Consider the following 18,296-nt stretch of genomic DNA (forward strand, 5'->3'; position numbering starts at 1 on the left):
CTTTCTCAGATGGTGGAAAGAGGCCTGGAAACAAGCATCCAACGACTTCAGTATTGTCGATCACACTCGTTTAGCGGCCTGAGATCAGCGCAGGTAAATACAACCGAAATGCTTCTGTGTGACGTGCAATATGTTAGCATTTGGGGCCCCATTTTAAACTTTGCCTAGGGCCCCACTTTGCCTAAAACCGGCCCTGGCACTGACTCTAGTTGTATCCTGCATCAGGTAAACGAAACCATGGTGTCCGTACAAGCTTCAAGGTCAGCACACAGTATAACATGACACTCCATGGTGTACATCCGTTATCTGTCCATGCTTAAGGTACCGTCACACTAAACGATATCGCTAGCGATCCGTGACGTTGCAGCGTCCTCGCTAGCGATATCGTTTAGTTTGACACGCAGCAGCGATCAGGATCCTGCTGTGATGTCGCTGGTCGCTGAATAAATTCCAGAACTTTATTTGGTCGTCCGATTGCCGTGTATCGTTGTGTTTGACACCAAAAGCAACGATACCAGCGATATTTTACACTGGTAACCAGGGTAAACATCGGGTTACTAAGCGCAGGGCCGCGCTTAGTAACCCGATGTTTACCCTGGTTACCAGTGTAAAAGTAAAAAAAACAAACAGTACATGCTCACCTGAGCGTCCCCCAGCTTCTGCTTCCTGACACTGACTGAGCGCCGGCCCTAAAGTGAAAGTGAAAGCAGAGCGGTGACGTCACCGCTGTGCTGTTAGGGCCGGAGCTCAGTCAGTGTCAGGAAGCAGAAGCTGGGGGACGCGCAGGTGAGTATGTGCTGTTTGTTTTTTTTACTTTTACGCTGGTAACCAGGGTAAACATCGGGTTACTAAGCGCGGCCCTGCGCTTAGCAACCCGATGTTTACCCTGGTTACCCGGGGACCTCGGCATCGTTGGTCGCTGGAGAGCGGTCTGTGTGACAGCTCTCCAGCGACCACACAGCGACGCTGCAGCGATCGGCATCGTTGTCGCTATCGCTGCAGCGTCGCTTAATGTGACGGTACCTTTACTCGCCTATCTTAGCTCAGTAACAACACCCTTTATCTAATCTAAGATGCACAGGAAAACAAACAAACAAAGTCAGTTTACAGCTGAACTTCAAAGCCTAGGTGAAAACACACCTCCCTACCTATATTAGTTCAAGCAACAAATCAGCGCATCCATGGATGTGACTCTATTATCCTGCGATCTGTGTTACTTTTATCATTATGAATTCTATGGAAACCTGGAGCTAAACCAGTAAATAACCTCATTTACTTCACAGGGGGTCTGATAGAAAACAGCAAAAAACCAACAACTAACAAATCCTATTATCATTGCAATCACATTGCACCTCAGATAAGGCCCTTCTGCCTCCTGTCTAAACCACACTGGTCTAACAATTCATTTCAATAACAAAAGAGCAAACTTAGCAAATAGAAGAAGAATAAAAGAAACAAAAACAAAGCAAACAATCAAAGACCAGATAGAAACTCTTAAGGTACCGTCACACTAAACGACGCTGCAGCGATATAGACAACGATCCGACCAAAACTCGATCGCTGCAGCGTCGTTGTTTAGATCGCTGTAGAGACGTCAAACACACCAACTTCCGAACGATGCAGGAGCGATACAGTGACGTAACAGCGACTCACGGATCGTTCTCGCTGGTTGTTTACTCCATGTCAAACAGCAGTGGTAACGATCTGACAGATTACAAGCGTAGCCAGATAGGTGTGTTTTTCCACTGGGAGACACCCAGGATGTGACGTTCCGGCGTCCCGGAATATAAACCGCGACTCTACAGCGACTGATTCATATTGTTTGAGAGCTGCGTCTTCACGTTCTTCTGCCTATCCAGCGTCCTTCACCAGCTACGATCTCTTCTCCCGTGAACGTTCTGTCCGGAACGCCGTACTCTATACAGCCAGCGTCTTCATTGGTTCTCTTCTTGCACATCAACGGTAAGAAAAATCTTTGAGTTGTTGTTTGTTTCTTTTGTGTATAGTTATGGCTATGTAGCAATGCTTATCTACGTACACAGTATAATGATGTATAAAACATCTCTGGCAGCTATCTTGTGCATCTGGCAAGCGGACGCACAAGATGGAGGCACTTTAGGATGTTGTTTGCAAACTCTTTTGCGCTGTCTGCCATTTTTTTGCACACTTTATGGAAAGGTAAACCAACTCTTTTGTGTCTGCCTTGGCTTGGCTGGCCCTGGCCTGCTCCGCTAGTAAATTGAAACAGCACACAAAATAAAGGTAATAACTTTTTTTTTATAAAACAACTTTTTAAACTTTTTTTTTTTTAAACAAAAAAAACCTAAATCCTCCCACGGCGGTGGGCTAACAGGTGTCGCAGCGTACGTCCCTGCTGTTTCACCTGCTTCAGCAGGCGCTCTGCTGTCCCCTCCAGCCGCTTCTGCTTGGCCAGCAGCTCTCTCACGGTGGACGATTCTGTGGATAGAAGAGGTCGGAGAACGGACGGTGATTACGCTGTAAATACGGCATGTGTGAACATTCCCTGAGATTTACTACACACTCAATTTGGTACTGTCCCAGAGGGCGAGAATGTTTTTTTTTTTTTTTATCGATCTTGTCATTGTCAAATGTAGTGTTGAGCGATACCTTCCAATATGCATTGGTATCGGTATCGGATAGTATCGGCCGATACCGGCAAAATATCGGATCTCGCCGATACCGATACCCGATACCAATGCATTTCAATGGGACGCAAAGTATCGGAATGGTTCCCAGGGTCTGAAGGAGAGGAAACTCTTTCAGGCACTGGGATCCATATTCATTTGTAAAATTAAAAAAAAAAAAAAAAATGGATATACTCACCTCTCTGGAAGTCCCTGGACCTTACCGATGTAACCGGGAGTCTCCGTTCCTAAGAATGAGTGCGTGACGGGCCTTCGATGACGTCGCGGCTTCTGATTGGTCGCGTGACCGCTCATGTGACCGCTCACGCGACCAATCAGAAGCCGCGACGTCATTGCAGGTCCTTCACGGGCTCATTCTTATAGGAACCGAGGCTCCCGGTTACATAGGTAAGGTCCAGGGGCCTCCGGAGAGGTGAATATATCCATATTTTTTATTTTAATTCTTTATTTTACATATGAATATGGATCCGATACCAATTCCCGATACCACAAAAGTATTGGAACTCTGTATCAGAATTCCGATACCGCAAGTATCGGCTGATACCCGATACTTGCGGTATCGGAATGCTCAACACTAGTCAAATGTGACATCCCACCGATAACCCCTCCTACTGTCTGTATACTTACGTAGAAGGGACGCCGGCTGTTCATCCCCGGAAGAGGTGGAAGAGCTGCTCACCTCCCATCCCCTCGCTCGTGCCACAGCTGCCGCAGCTAAAAGGAAGCAAATACATATCTGGTTAACAATTGAACACGCTGTGGTGAAGCACTCGCAGTTTTGGTCACTTACGAATGGTGGCCTCTGGGGAGAATGCCGCCGACCCGGGGGAGGATGATGAGTGGCGGAAGGGTGGTGTTGTGGCCTGCGGTGGGGTGCTATCGCTCCTGGTCCTTACTGCGTCTGTAATGTATACAATATTTTAGCTCCCCTCTAATTTTCCGTATGCAGTAATAAAATTGCAAAGAATGATGGTTAACATACGTGATGTCCCGGGCTGTGGGCTGCCGCTGGTGGCGGATGAAGGCATGCTGGCTGGTGCTGGTGGCTGTTGCCGGTGCCGTCTCTCTAAACAAACATTAAAGAAGCGCAATATTTTGACACCAAAAGTACAGGGCTCCAGAATCAATAAAAATACCTAGGCGCCATTGGCAGCAAAAGTTAGGAGCCAAATGAAATGCTCCCCTCTAATGTCCCGTATGCAGTAATAAAATTGCAATGAATAATGGTTAACATACGTGATGTCCCGGACTGTGGGCCGCCGCTGGTGGCGGATGGAGGCGTGCTGGCCGGTGCTGGTGCCTGTTGCCTGCGATGTCTCTCTACACAAACATGAAAGAACCGCAATATTTAGACACCAAAAGTATAGGCCTCCAGAATGTAAAAAAAATACCTAGGCGCCATTGGCGGCAAAAGTTAGGAGCCAAATGAATTTTTTAGTCGCCAAATGTACATACATATACAGAAAATAGAGATCACTCTTCCCAGTGATGCTAGACTCTGCATTGTCTGGGGGCTCTGGTGTTGAATGGTCTGCCTGGCCTGAGACACGTATTATTGCATAACTAGGAAGTGCCTCACGGCAGCGCGCGTCTCCTGATTCCCCCGCACGGCAATTGCGGACATCCCAAAATTTTATATCTCGGTGGAGATTCTGTAACCCCTGACCTGACCATTTTTCACATTCCAACCCAGAGGTGTATCTAGCGTTTCTAGCACCCGGGGCAAGAATTCATTTCGGCGAACCCACACACACACCGCGCCGCACACAGTACTACGGCATACACACCGCGCCACGCACAATACGGAGCACACACCGCGCCACGCACAATATGGACCACACACCGCGCCGTGCACAATATGGAGCACACACAGCGCCGCGCACAATATGGAGCACACACAGCGCCGAATAACAATACGGAGCACACACAGCAACGCGTCACATACAATACGGAGCACACACCGCGCCGCACACACTACGACGTACACACCGCGCCGCACCCGATTCCCCCATACTGGTACTTACCACGCCTTGTTTCCGTCCGCAACTCTGCCAGAAGCTGTGGGGTCTTGTAGCGGAGGTCAGCCCACTTATTCCGCAGCTGCAGCGCACTGCGGCGGATGCCGAACCTCCTCTCCATTATATGCCGAATGCGGCGCAGCACCTCCTGCTTGTGGAGGTTGGGGTGGGCAGGTCCAGTCTCCAGGCCCTCATAATCCTGGGCATACATTTTTTGCACAAAAAATACAAGTTCAGGCCGCCCCAGAGGAGCTGAACGTTGGCGCGCCGCCATTTTGCCTGTAACAACGCTGAACCACCTAACCACGCCCAGAGGAGGGACTCAGGCGTGTTGCCGCGCGATCCGCATCGCTATAGCGTCTCCGTTTCTGACAGCGTCGCTGTTGTTACGCCGGCTCCAGAAATCCCTTTTTGGCGTTCTTGTTATCAAGCCGCAGCGCTCATCGTCCTTGTTTCTGTGTTTCAGTGGCTTGGGTATCCATGGGGAACGGCTGTTGTGTCAACCCTGTTTATTAGCCATGTATATGTATTGTACCTTTAATCTTTTGTTAACATTTTTTGTTGAGCGGTGCAGCGTCGGACACGCAACGCAGAATGCAAATGTAAATGCATTACCAATGCAGCGTTTTGTGACACATGCATTAACTTTGAAATGGTTTTAGGGGCACCAAAAAACTGCATCATGCGGTGTCCTCTGCACCCTGACGCATGCGTCACAAAACGCTAGGGCAACACATGTCCATGCGGCCCCCATCTTTAGTATAGGGGCGCATGACACATGCATCGCCGCGGAAGCGCCAAACGCAACGCTAATGTTAACTTTGCCTTATAAGCGGCAAAAAAAAATATGTGTAAACGCTACATTACAGTATTGAATGTCTTGTGTCACTTAAACAAATCATATGTAGTAATTTTTTATTTATTTTATTTTTTTTCCTTTCTCAGGTTGCCATGTCTCTTTCGGATGTACCTGTGATTGTTGCGGCTGCGTTGTTGCTAGAAGCTCAGAACCTGCTGGAGGCTCAAGCGCGAAACAATCGTGCAAAGCGACAGCGCCGCATGTGGACCAGACAGTGGCTGCAGAAGAGGAATCAATTGTCCCATATGGGCCTTATAAGGGAACTGCAAGAGAACAACCCACATGATTTCCGGAACTACCTGCGAATGTCTGAGGATTAATTTAATGTGCTGCTTGCAGGTGTGGAACCTTATATCAGGCGGCAAAATACCAAGATGAGAGCTGCTATCCCTGTGGATGAGAGACTGGCTGTCACGCTGCGGTTCCTGGCGACTGGCAGGTCTATGCAAGACTTGCATTACTGCGCAGCTATTTCCCGAACCCTGCTCAGCGTCCTCATCCCAGAGACATGTAAAGCAATTATCTCTGCTTTACACCACACTTACATGCCTTTCCCGGAGACCCCGGATGATTGGCAACAGATTTCCCAGGGATTTGAGCAGCAGTGGCAGTTCCCTAATTGCGGTGGGGCCTTGGATGGGAAACATGTCCGCATCACCCAACCACCACACTCTGGCTCTTTTTATTACAATTATAAGGGTTATTTCAGCGTTATTCTCATGGCCCTCGTTAATGCTAACTATGAATTCATAAGTGTGGCTGTAGGGATCAATGGTAGAGTTTCTGATGGCGGAGTTTTGGAGCACACCGATTTTGGGGAACGCTTGAAAGAACACAAACTGGCCTTGCCGCCCAACAGCGACACTACTGAAAACCTGAACTTTGTGTTTGTCGGAGATGAGGCGTTCCCACTGCATCCCAACCTTCTGAAGCCCTTCTCCCAGAAAACTCTGACACCGGAGCGGCGCATCTTTAATTACCGACTTTCCAGAGCTCGCCGCGTTGTGGAGAATGCTTTTGGCATTATGGCAAACCGATTTCGGGTTTTCCACACTCCACTAAACATGAAACTAACGTCTATTGACTCTGTGGTGCTTGCCTGTTGCGTCCTGCACAACTTTCTCCGCCGCCGTGATGCCAGTGCATACAGCCCTCCACAGTATGTTGACTCTGTTGACCCTGCAAACGGAGATGTAACCCAGGGCGAATGGCGTCTAGACGAGCACAGGGTTTCTGGCTTGGAAAGTCTGGGATCCGGAAGGAACTCTGATGATGCTATGATCTGCAGGGAGAAGTACTGTAACTTTTTCAATGGGCCAGGGGCTGTCCCATGGCAGCATCTTCAGCAGTAGCACAACTGTTGTCATTACGTGTCATAACTTTTAGCATGTATTATGCACTACATTCTTTGGGGTAGATGTGCTCTCGTGTTCCATTTGGTTGAAGACCCATTAAATTCATTTTCTGTTTCAATGTCTACATGAAGATATATCTATCTAGTCACATTACTCAGATATATTTATTCTTATGATTGATACAGAAGCTATGTATGCAACATACTCTAGTTCTGTATCAGACATATGAATCTTGGGAGTCCGCAGCATTGTCTGTCCTCGTGCTTTACTGATTTTAAGATTATATATATATATATATATATATATATATATATATATATATATATATATATATATACACACCCCTGCCATTCCATATGTATCTCTCCCCCCATCACGCTCGCTATGTGTCTCACCCCTGCCATTCCATGTGCAGCGCCCCAGAGTCCTGGTCGCTGCAGTACCGTTGCTCTGCCGCTAAGGGGGGCTATGGTACGTCTGGTGGCACTGAAGGAATTCATCTGACCAGGTATCACATACACCAATGCATTTCACAGTCTACGTGACTATCCCGTAAGCACAGCAGGGGAGGACCGCAACACACAAGCGCTAGCAGGTAGACACAGATTTCCACCTGCAAAGGGAATTCTGGAGGTGCCATCAGACCGGCCGGACTTGCGCAGCCCGGTGAACCGTATTCCGGACTGAGGACCCTGAAACCTACAGTAAAGAGGTAAAGAGACTGCAACCTGGTGTCTTCGTTATTTACTGCGACCGGCACTTCACCCGCACCATAACATCATCCCATACCTCCACCTTTATTGTACGCCCCTCAGCCGGGTCACGGACCGGGCCTAGCCGCCGTGACTACCCCAGGACAGAGACCCAGAGGAACGGTACCGGGTGCCCCTTGGCCCTGCGGCGGTGGGGGCGCTACACATATGTATCTCTCTCCCCATCACACTCCCTATGTGTCTCACCCCTGCCATTCAATGTGTCTCTCTCCCCATGACGCTCCCTATGTGTCTCACCCCTGCCATTTTATATATATCTCTCTCCTCATGACGCTCCCGATGTGTCTCACCCCTGCCATCCCATATATATCTCTCTCCCCATGACGCTCCCCATGTGTCTCACCCCTGCCATTCCATATATATCTCTCTCCCCATGACGCTCCCGATGTGTCTCACCCCTGCCATCCCATATATATCTCTCTCCCCATGACGCTCCCCATGTGTCTCACCCCTGCCATTTTATATATATCTCTCTCCCCATGACGCTCCCGATGTGTCTCACCCCTGCCATCCCATATATATCTCTCTCCCCATGACGCTCCCCATGTGTCTCACCCCTGCCATTCCATATATATCTCTCTCCCCATGACGCTCCCGATGTGTCTCACCCCTGCCATCCCATATATATCTCTTTCCCCATGACGCTCCCCATGTGTCTCACCCCTGCCATTCCATATATATCTCTCTCCCCATGACGCTCCCGATGTGTCTCACCCCTGCCATCCCATATATATCTCTCTCCCCATGACGCTCCCCATGTGTCTCACCCCTGCCATTTTATATATATCTCTCTCCCCATGACGCTCCCCATGTGTCTCACCCCTGCCATTTTATATATATCTCTCTCCCCATGACGCTCCCGATGTGTCTCACCCCTGCCATCCCATATATATCTCTCTCCCCATGACGCTCCCCATGTGTCTCACCCCTGCCATTCCATATATATCTCTCTCCCCATGACGCTCCCGATGTGTCTCACCCCTGCCATCCCATATATATCTCTCTCCCCATGACGCTCCCCATGTGTCTCACCCCTGCCATCCCATATATATCTCTCTCCCCATGACGCTCCCCATGTGTCTCACCCCTGCCATTCCATATATATCTCTCTCCCCATGACGCTCCCGATGTGTCTCACCCCTGCCATCCCATATATATCTCTCTCCCCATGACACTCCCCATGTGTCTCACCCCTGCCATCCCATATATATCTCTCTCCCCATGACGCTGCCCATGTGTCTCACCCCTGCCATCCCATATATATCTCTCTCCCCATGACGCTCCCCATGTGTCTCACCCCTGCCATCCCATATATATCTCTCTCCCCATGACGCTTCCCATGTGTCTCACCCCTGCCATCCCATATATATCTCTCTCCCCATGACGCTCCCCATGTGTCTCACCCCTGCTATATATATATATATATATATATATATTCATTCATACACTATGTGACACAGTAAACAATAAATCAAAATAAATTGTTACATGTAAAGCTTACAAAGTTTATTAACATATTACAACCGTAACTTGGGAAAAATGTGGCTCAGTAACCAAAAGGTAAAAAAAAAAAAAAAAAAAAAAAAAAAAGGAAGGCATAAAGTGCTTATGAAATGGAAGTCTATTGGTTTCTGTCCAAGAACACTACAGCTGCTGATAGTAGTTGTCAATCTCGCTGTACGGCTGTGTGGCCGTAGAAGGTCCTTGCAAATAGTCACCAAAAGAAGGGTGTGGAGGTGGTGTACGGAACTGCAAATGAGGTGGGGCCGGTCTGCGGACAGGAGTGCTGTGAATGGGCTCCTGCTGGGGCCCCCAATAAAGCTGGCCACTGGGCTGACGGTCGCCGATGGTCATCATTGAAGTGTCACTCAGTTTGCCAGCGTCTGCCGCGTTCAACACCTCAAGTATCAATCTCTCCGCGTTTCTTCGCTGGGTCTGGTCCAGACTGTTTAACCGTTCCCCTACGAAGGTTGGAAAGCCGGAGAGCCGGGTTGTGTCATGCTGGATCATTATCTTGTTGGCCAGTGCCAGGAGATCCACCGGTTGACCTGCAGTTGCCTTTCTTTTGCGAGATGGCCGCTTTTCACCTGTCTGCTCCTCAACACACGGGCTTGCGGAGAAATGAGGGGTATTGCTATCGGTCCCTTCCAGTGTATCGAGCTGTTCAGGAGGCACCTGCGAGTACAGAAAAAAAAATAAAAAGTCAATAACATACAAACATCACAGCCCTAAAGAGCCCCCACCTCCCCAACACCTCTATGCCCGTGCGTGGGAAGCAATGAGGAACAGTTATTATCTAGGTAGAAAACCACAGGGGTTACAGAGCTTAACTACTTTTGCCGGCTATACTGCACGATTGTGCGGAAGACAAAAAATTTACATTATAGTAGACTTTAGCAATAAGACAGCATTGTAAGGTTGGGAAGGACTGTTTGGACATAGTTATCTGAACAGGAAGTGGCAACTGTTATTATCTGGTGGATTAAACATGAAAAACGTGAATTATTATAATTGGAAACCATGCAGTCTCACATACATATAAGACACACGGCATCCTACAAGCAGGGAAGCTAGGGGGTACTTACATGCTCGTCAGGAGACTCTTCAGCTGATGGCGCACAAAGACTTGTCACAGTCTGGGCCGGGCGAGGGATTTCCTGGTCCCGTGTGAACGCCAGCAGGTCAAAGTACCACAACTTTGGCACATACACGTCGTCGGCTCCGGCCCCAGACTTCTTGGACTTTTCAACCTTGTTCAGCTCTTTTTTGTAGACTGTGCGGAGAGCCTGTAACTTTTTACGCACAATCGTTTCATCCACAGATTCTGTGGGCTGATGCTCTTTGTGAAGGGCCACCAGCTTCTCGTATGCAGCTCTCTTCAAGTTGCGGTTGCTGTAATCCGCAGACTTTATTTTCCACAGACAGGGCAGGGAGCGGTACATATCAATGAGTGCCCGCACAAATTCATTGTCATTGGTAGACATCTGAAAGAAAGAAATAGTTAAGTTACATTAAGAAATTTAACGCTCAAAATGGCTGCCAACAAGCGCAACAGCGTAATTGTTTAAAAACTTGCACGCTCAAACGGATCTCTGCAGAGATCTCGTATACATCACTCTACAATACACATAAATTAGCATTGCTGCATGGCAAATGAAAAAAACAGCACAAAGATATAACTTACTGTTGTAGTTATGGGATTCAGAATGAAGACGTTGCAGAGTTCTGGATTGCACTGTTGAAGGATACAGAATGAAGACGTTGCAGAGTTTTGGTTTGCAAAATATGACGCACAAGTAGCGGAGGACGCACAAGTGATCCCAAAGGCAAGACTGTATAGAGTCGCGTTTTTATATTTCGGAACGCAGCTATAGATGATCCCACTATGGCCAATCAGCGTTCACAGGTAGATGGTGTCACAGCCAGTCATTCCAGGCCCATTTTAATTAATGTAATGTATTGTTAGAGCCCCCTTAATGTACATGACACCTCCCAGACCGTCATCTTTTGTACTGAAAAGCGTCACCTTTCTTAATTAAATGTTTTGGAAAAGCCCCCTTTTTGTAATGTTCAAAGGCGTCTCGTTTGGTATGTACTGTTATGAGTCATCACCTTTGTTTATGTATGTCACGATTGCATCTCCTTAAAATGAAATCCTATTAAAAGGCGTCCCGTTTTATAATCTCAGTATTGTATGGCGTCTCCTTTTTAATGTGATTTACGTTATAGTGTCTCCTTTTTAGTTGAAATTGAAAAGAAAAGACGTCACCTTTTGTGGCGTAATGATTTAGTCACCTCCCTTGCCATCACGACTGAGGGTGTCTCTTTTTGTAATGTTAAACGCCTACCTGGCTAGAACGAGACGCTGCGACGCCCCCTTTGATCGTTGCTGGCGTCGTTGCTTTTAATGTCAAACATGACGATACAAGCCGACCTAACGACCAAATAAAGTTCTGGACCTCTAGCCCCGACCAACGATATCACAGCGGGATCCAGGTCGCTGCTGCGTGTCAAACTCAACGATATCGTTATTTAGGACGCTGCAACGTCACGGATCGCTATCGTTATCGTTACAAAGTTGTTTAGTGTGACGGTACCTTAAGGGTACCGTCTCACTATACGATTTACCAACGATCACGACCTGCGATACGACCTGGCCGTGATCGTTGGTAAGTCGTTGTGTGGTCGCTGGGGAGCTGTCACACAGACCGCTCTCCAGCGACCAACGATGCCGAGGTTCGCTGGTAACCAGGGTAAACATCGGGTTACTAAGCGCAGGGCCGCGCTTAGTAACCCGATGTTTACCCTGGTTACCAGCGTAAAAGTAAAAAAAAAAAAAAACGTACATACTCACCATCTGATGTCCGTCAGGTCCCTTGCCGTCTGCTTCCCGCTCTGACTGAGTGCAGCCGTACAGTGAGAGCAGAGCGCAGCAGTGACGTCACCGCTGTGATCTGCTCTCATTTTCCGGCCGGCAGACAGAGCGGGAAGCAGACGGCAAGGGACCTGACGGACATCAGATGGTGCGTATGTACTGTTTGTTATTTTTTACATTTACGCTGGTAACCAGGGTAAACATCGGGTTACTAAGCGCGGCCCTGCGCTTAGTAACCCGATGTTTACCCTGGTTACAAGCGAACGCATCGCTGGATCGCTGTCACACACAACGATCCAGCGATGACAGCGGGAGATCCAGCGACGAAAGAAAGTTTCAAACTATCTGCTACGACGTACGATTCTCAGCAGGGTCCCTGATCGCAGTAGCATGTCAGACACTGCGAGATCGTAACGATATCGCTAGAACGTCACGAATCGTGCCGTCGTAGCGATAAAAATGCCACTGTGTGACAGTACCCTTATAATCTGAGTTTACATCAAGACCTCACTAGCCTCCCTGGTTGTAATCGGCCATTTAGAGGAGTCTGCACATGGCTGGGCACAGACTGAGAGAAAATGCCATTATGTCTGTGAAAATGCCTGTGCTCCCTGACAATATTGCTAGGCCCCTCACAATTACATGTGCAGTAACAGTTCCTTGCAATATGTCCAAAGTGACCACATTTAAAACATTTCACAGAATAATATTTCCTCTCCTTCATCGTACCCGGCCATTTGCAGTACCTGGCAATATGGCCGGAGCCAGCACAGACATAACATCTAACGCACGCCATGCCTGATTTAGGGGCCCGGACAGAACATACTTCCTTCTGTCTGGAACTTTTAAACTCTTGCATTACTAAGGATGCACTCTTAACAATGTCACGTTTGCACTTTCTTTGTATTTTGGACAGACTTTGAGCTGCGGTTTTCACAATGGCCACATGTTTCTGTGCCAGCGTTTGGAAATGTCCCTGATCTCTATCTGACTGCTCCCCCCCTGTTCTGGCATAATTAGGTTTCATCATGAAACCATTATTATTGCCAGATTTTTCAGGATCAGTCAGGTTCCGTATCCATCGAGGACAACTTCTAGCCGTGGGGTGAACAGCTGATTTATTTTTAGAATGGTGTACACGCTCATCTTGTGATCTATCATGTACTGGCACATGCTCCCTTACTTTCACGGACTTCTTATTATTGAGCAGTAGATCTTGTCTACACTGCTCAATAATGATGGCTGCATCAGTAAGCGATGGTTCCCTTGTTGCACTCAGCCGAATTGCAGTGTCAAGGTATGGGAATTTTTCCACAAACATGCGGATCATGCCATGGGGAATTCCGATGCCTTTATCCTTTGTAACCTTCCTGTACATCGCTTCAAACCGACTACACAGAGACAAATGCTCATCGTGTATTGTGGGTTTGAACTTTGTCAGAATTTCTGGAGTAACGTTCCAGTGTCCCGTCTCATGAGTAATGAAAGACGTTCTTTCTCATCAGGAAACAAACCATTCCTTGGTTGCGTTCTCCCCATTGCCTCATACCTCTGCACCAGGTGTGTAGGCAACCACAATTTGAACAACTCCATGCGATATTCAGGGACCACAGCATATTTACTGCAATGACCCTCGAATGTATCGCATGCTGTAAACGGATCCACATTGGGATCATATTTCGGGATCTCCTTACAGATCCGTAACAGGAATTTTATCCTTTCCATACTAGGTTTAAGATAAAATTCCTCTGGCCTTTCCGGACAATTTGGCGGATTGCAAGTGGTGTGATCCAATGTCCACCCCCTTCCATATTCCCAACTGTCGTCCTGGCCCTGGAAGCGGCTGCTATGTCTGTTCTCCAATGGGGTTGGAGTGAACTGTAGCTTCCGTTCCACCTGTCCCCTGGTCCCTGAAGCTCCGGATCTTTGATCCACAGGAGACGTGGACTCTGCTGTCATCGTCTCCTCCTGTGCTGTTCCTGAAACACAAACCTGTTTCGTAGGCACGGGCACCACGCTATTTATACCAGGCTGAGACAGATTAGAGATGACCTGATGCAATTCCGCAATGGTTTGCGTCTTTGCAGCCAGATCCTCTCTAAGATTATTCACCAGCGCATCTGTAGATGCGACTCTGTTTTTAAACTCATTTATGTCAGTGTACAGTCGGAGTAGCTCTCTGTCCATGTCAGAATAATAGGTCTCTTTCTCTGAGAGTCTAGATTCCAACATATAGATCTCCCTGCCCCTGTCGGCTGTACACTGGTCACTTTCTTGTAATTGTATTTCTAGTTTGCATACCTGCTTTAGGTTTTCCACACAACAATGGCAGTGGAAGCTATCCGGCTTGGAAACTTCCTCTGCCTTTCTTGTGTTAGCAAGTGTTTCCACATGTTCTGTCCTGCAAATGCTGTCCTCAAAGGTGTACACCAATTTAGCCAGCATTTGGAGGCATTTATTTGTTTTGTGGAATATACTTTTGTTGATAAATAGTTTATCATGTGCGTATGCCTGGTCAAGCAAAGCTGACCAGAGCATGTCTGTGGATTTGTAAGTGTTGGGAAGTATAGGGTTAAATGTACTATTCCTGGCCAGGTGTTTCAGTGTGGAGAAGTTCATACTCACTCGCTCAGTGGCCATCTTGTTCGGTGTGTCTGTTCCTCGGTCCCTGTGCAGCTTGGAAAAGGTCCTTTTCTCCGGATCGCCTTTTCTCCCGATCAGTTGGACTCCCTTGAGAACGACTATGACTCTTTGGAAGATTGGACTGGTAGAGATCACCCCAAACTCTCAAAGATTACCAAGCAAAGGAAAAAGAAAAACGTTAAAAATCAGAAGACTGGGTTCTCTGTTATTGATTTTGTTCCGTGTATAGCTTGTATTGAAAATCTGCGTCACCCGTCTGAACTATCAGCGCTCTCAACGCACAGAATTACACAACAGGGCCCTCACCCTGTATCAATGCAATCTGTCCACGTCCCTCCGGCCTGATCAGTTCACAGATGATGACCAGAAATTCTCACAGCTAAACATGAAAAACAAAAATCTAAACAGTGGGCCTGTAGCTCGCCATTGTAAAAGGGGGAGGGTTTTACTCCACCATTTACTAAACTTATAGTTACCAAAAGGGGAAACCTCCTTACACCTCTATTGAGGTCCGATATTAACTATTAACGCCGAACTTGGCTATTAACAATTAATATCCACTTAATAATACCACAACGTTATCTATTCCTTATACTATACACTAACTGAGACAAAACCGTGTATCAATAAAGGATATTTATTACACACACACAAGTCTGCAGTATATAACATACATATATATTTATACTCAAGCTGGTGACTATAAATATATATATATATATATATGCACATATACAGATACTGCAACTCTAATACAGTAATATCACTACAGTATGCAGTAATAAAACAATATCACACAGTAATGATAATCCACAATATCCAGTAATATCACAACTATACCATAATATAAAAACCACAATTAACAGCCCGATTACCCATATCACACATGCAATATCAGCCCTCCCAATCTATAGCTTACTGATCCTAAGAGGTTACAGGGCCTAGTAAGAAAAGGGGATACAGAGTATACTTATCCACCATCCATGGTGATTGCAGGCACAGCCAGAGAGAGCTCTGAACACACGTGTTGTCCCTTTTATGTGACAACCAAGAAGAGGAGTGTCCAGCCCCAGGTGTGTGGGGATGAGGTCACAAGTCTATTGTCCACTAAGATACACCTCCTCAGTGTTTTTCCAGCTCATGGTTCTACAGCAGGCTGGAGGGGGGAGGGCTTTGCTCCATGTGGTATACATGTGGGGAATATACCCAAAACATGCACTAAACATATCTCTATGTAAAGATATACATTTTGGGTCATTTCCCTTCCTATTACAAAAACAAAGGGTGATTATTAATGGAGCACACTCGGACTGGGTCGCGGTTAGCAGTGGGGTACCACAGGGGTCAGTATTGGGCCCTTTTCTTTTTAACACATTTATTAATGACCTTGTAGGGGGCATACAGTGTAGAAGGTCAATATTTGCAGATGACACTAAACTCTGCAGGGTAATAAATACAGAGGAGGACAATTTTATATTACAGGAGGATTTATGTAGACTGGAAGCTTTGGCTGATAAATGGCAAATGAGCTTTAATGGGGATAAATGTAAGGCCATGCACTTGGGTAGAAGTAATAAGATGTATAACTATGTGCTTAATTCTAAAACTCTAGGCAAAACCGTCAATAAAAAAGACTTGGGAGTATGGGTGGACGACAAATTCACATTTAGTGGTCAGTGTCAGGTAGCTGCTACAAAGGCAAATAAAATAATGGGATGCATTAAAAGAGGCATAGATGCTCATGAGGAGAACATAATTTTACCTTCATACAAGTCACTAGTGCGACCACACTTAGAATACTGTGCACAGTTCTGGTCTCCGGTGTATAAGAAAGACATAGCTGAACTGGAGCGGGTGCAAAGAAGAGCGACTAAGGTTATTAGAGGACTGGGGGGTCTGCAATACCAAGATAGGTTATTACACTTGGGGCTATTTAGTTTGGAAAAATGAAGGCTAAGGGGTGATCTTATTTTAATGTATAAGTATATGAGGGGACAGTACAAAGACCTTTCTGATGATCTTTTTAATCATAGACCTGAGACAGGGACAAGGGGGCATCCACCATGTCTGTAGGAAAGAAGGTTTAAGCATAATAACAGACGCGGATTCTTTACTGTAAGAGCAGTGAGACTATGGAACTCTGTCGTATGATGTTGTAATGAGTGATTCATTACTTAAATTTAAGAGGGTACTGGATGCCTTTCTTGAAAAGTATAATGTTACAGGGTATATACACTAGATTCCTTGATAGGGCGTTGATCCAGGGAACTAGTCTGACTGCCGTATGTGGAGTCGGGAAGGAATTTTTTTCCCCAAAGTGGAGCTTACTCTTTGCCACATGGGTTTTTTTCCCTTCCTCTGGATCAACATGTTAGGGCATGTTAGGGTTAGGCTATGGGTTGAACTAGATGGACTCAAAGTCTTCCTTCAACCTTAATAACTATGTAACTATCTGACACCTACAGACACTAATGACAGTCAGAGCAGGAGCGGCACATGGGAGTTTTCGTATGCCGCTCCTGTGCTATAAATAATTTAAAAAAACAGGTAATTTGAGAAACTTTGTAAGAGTCTTGTATGCAAATCCCACGGTAAAAATTAAAACCTCTGAACCTCTAGGAGTGTCCTTTGTGAACGTTTATATTTGATTTAGCACTTGAACCCTTGGCACACTACTGGGAACAACAGAGGGAATTTGAAGGGATAAAGGTAGGGGTCATGAGGATCAAAGCCTCATATTTTGTGGATGACATAATACTTTACATGGCAGATGTGGAGAGATTTGTCAGAAGTATTAGATCTCTTAGAAATTTTTGTTAGATTTTCAGGCTTCACCTTCAATAAAAGTAAATTTAGAAAATTCTACAATTGTCAGAAAAAGATAGAAATGAGTGCTGGAAGGCTGTGTGACACTCTTGTAGGGTGCTCAAATAGGGTTCCACTCCATAAATAGAAAAAAGGGAATTTGGCACTCCAGCATGAGATGCTGAAATCATAGTAATTTATTGCACATAAAAAAATAATCTAATTATGTAATTGACGTTTCGCCCTATACTGGCCTTCAGAACTAAAATACAACAGATAAATAAAATTATTTATATATACAGTATATCTAATATATAAAGCTGAATGTGTGGTGTGTATGTGTGTATGTCTGGGATTGGCATCTGCACGGTTGCAGCTACAGCCACAAAATTTTGCACAGTCACACGTCTGGACCCCGAGAGAGTCATAGGCTATGTTGTGAGGCGAAATTTTAACCCCGCGTGTTCCAATTCACCAAACAATTTTGCCCCTATCTACATAATGGGGAAAAAGTGAAAGGAAAAGTGTTGGAGGCAAATTGACAGCTGCCAGGTGTGAACAAGGGGGACTTAAAGAGTGAGAGCGATGGCGCCAAAGAGTATATACCGTACAGTTGCTAAGGTGGGGCCCCGACATGGGATACTCACCACACACGGGGATATGAACACACACACAAAATGCGTCACACACTACCACGTGCTTGAACACATATCACCCTCAGCACACATTTCACCACACATACACCAACCTCGCCACATAAAAGTCGAAACACAAAAGTCGCCGCTCAAAACTCGCCATGCGC

The 18,296-nt window shown here is 46.4% G+C and overlaps 3 protein-coding genes and 1 long non-coding RNA gene across 7 annotated transcripts in view; 1 reads left to right on the forward strand and 3 right to left on the reverse strand.

Annotated features, from left to right (window-relative positions):
* The window catches only part of LOC143768012 (oocyte zinc finger protein XlCOF7.1-like), a 281,134-nt gene that overhangs the window by 192,033 nt on the left and 70,805 nt on the right, over positions 1-18,296 (reverse strand). The gene's annotated exons all lie outside the window — the stretch shown is intronic.
* Positions 1-18,296, forward strand: part of LOC143768002 (uncharacterized) — a 579,067-nt gene that overhangs the window by 74,008 nt on the left and 486,763 nt on the right.
* Positions 3,294-3,722, reverse strand: LOC143769352 (uncharacterized). Its single transcript, XR_013214367.1, has 3 exons — positions 3,649-3,722; positions 3,457-3,567; positions 3,294-3,380 (listed from the first exon to the last, which is right to left on the reverse strand). It is a non-coding gene; the product is annotated as an uncharacterized LOC143769352 (long non-coding RNA).
* On the reverse strand, positions 9,074-15,740 carry LOC143769353 (uncharacterized). Its single transcript, XM_077257834.1, has 4 exons — positions 14,672-15,740; positions 10,856-10,906; positions 10,257-10,655; positions 9,074-9,846 (listed from the first exon to the last, which is right to left on the reverse strand). Exons 1-4 carry the CDS (start codon positions 14,684-14,686, stop codon positions 9,316-9,318), a joined length of 996 nt encoding a protein of 331 aa, XP_077113949.1. The 5' UTR covers positions 14,687-15,740; the 3' UTR covers positions 9,074-9,315.

This window comes from Ranitomeya variabilis, chromosome 4, assembly GCF_051348905.1.
Source record: "Ranitomeya variabilis isolate aRanVar5 chromosome 4, aRanVar5.hap1, whole genome shotgun sequence".
NCBI lineage: Eukaryota > Metazoa > Chordata > Amphibia > Anura > Dendrobatidae > Ranitomeya > Ranitomeya variabilis.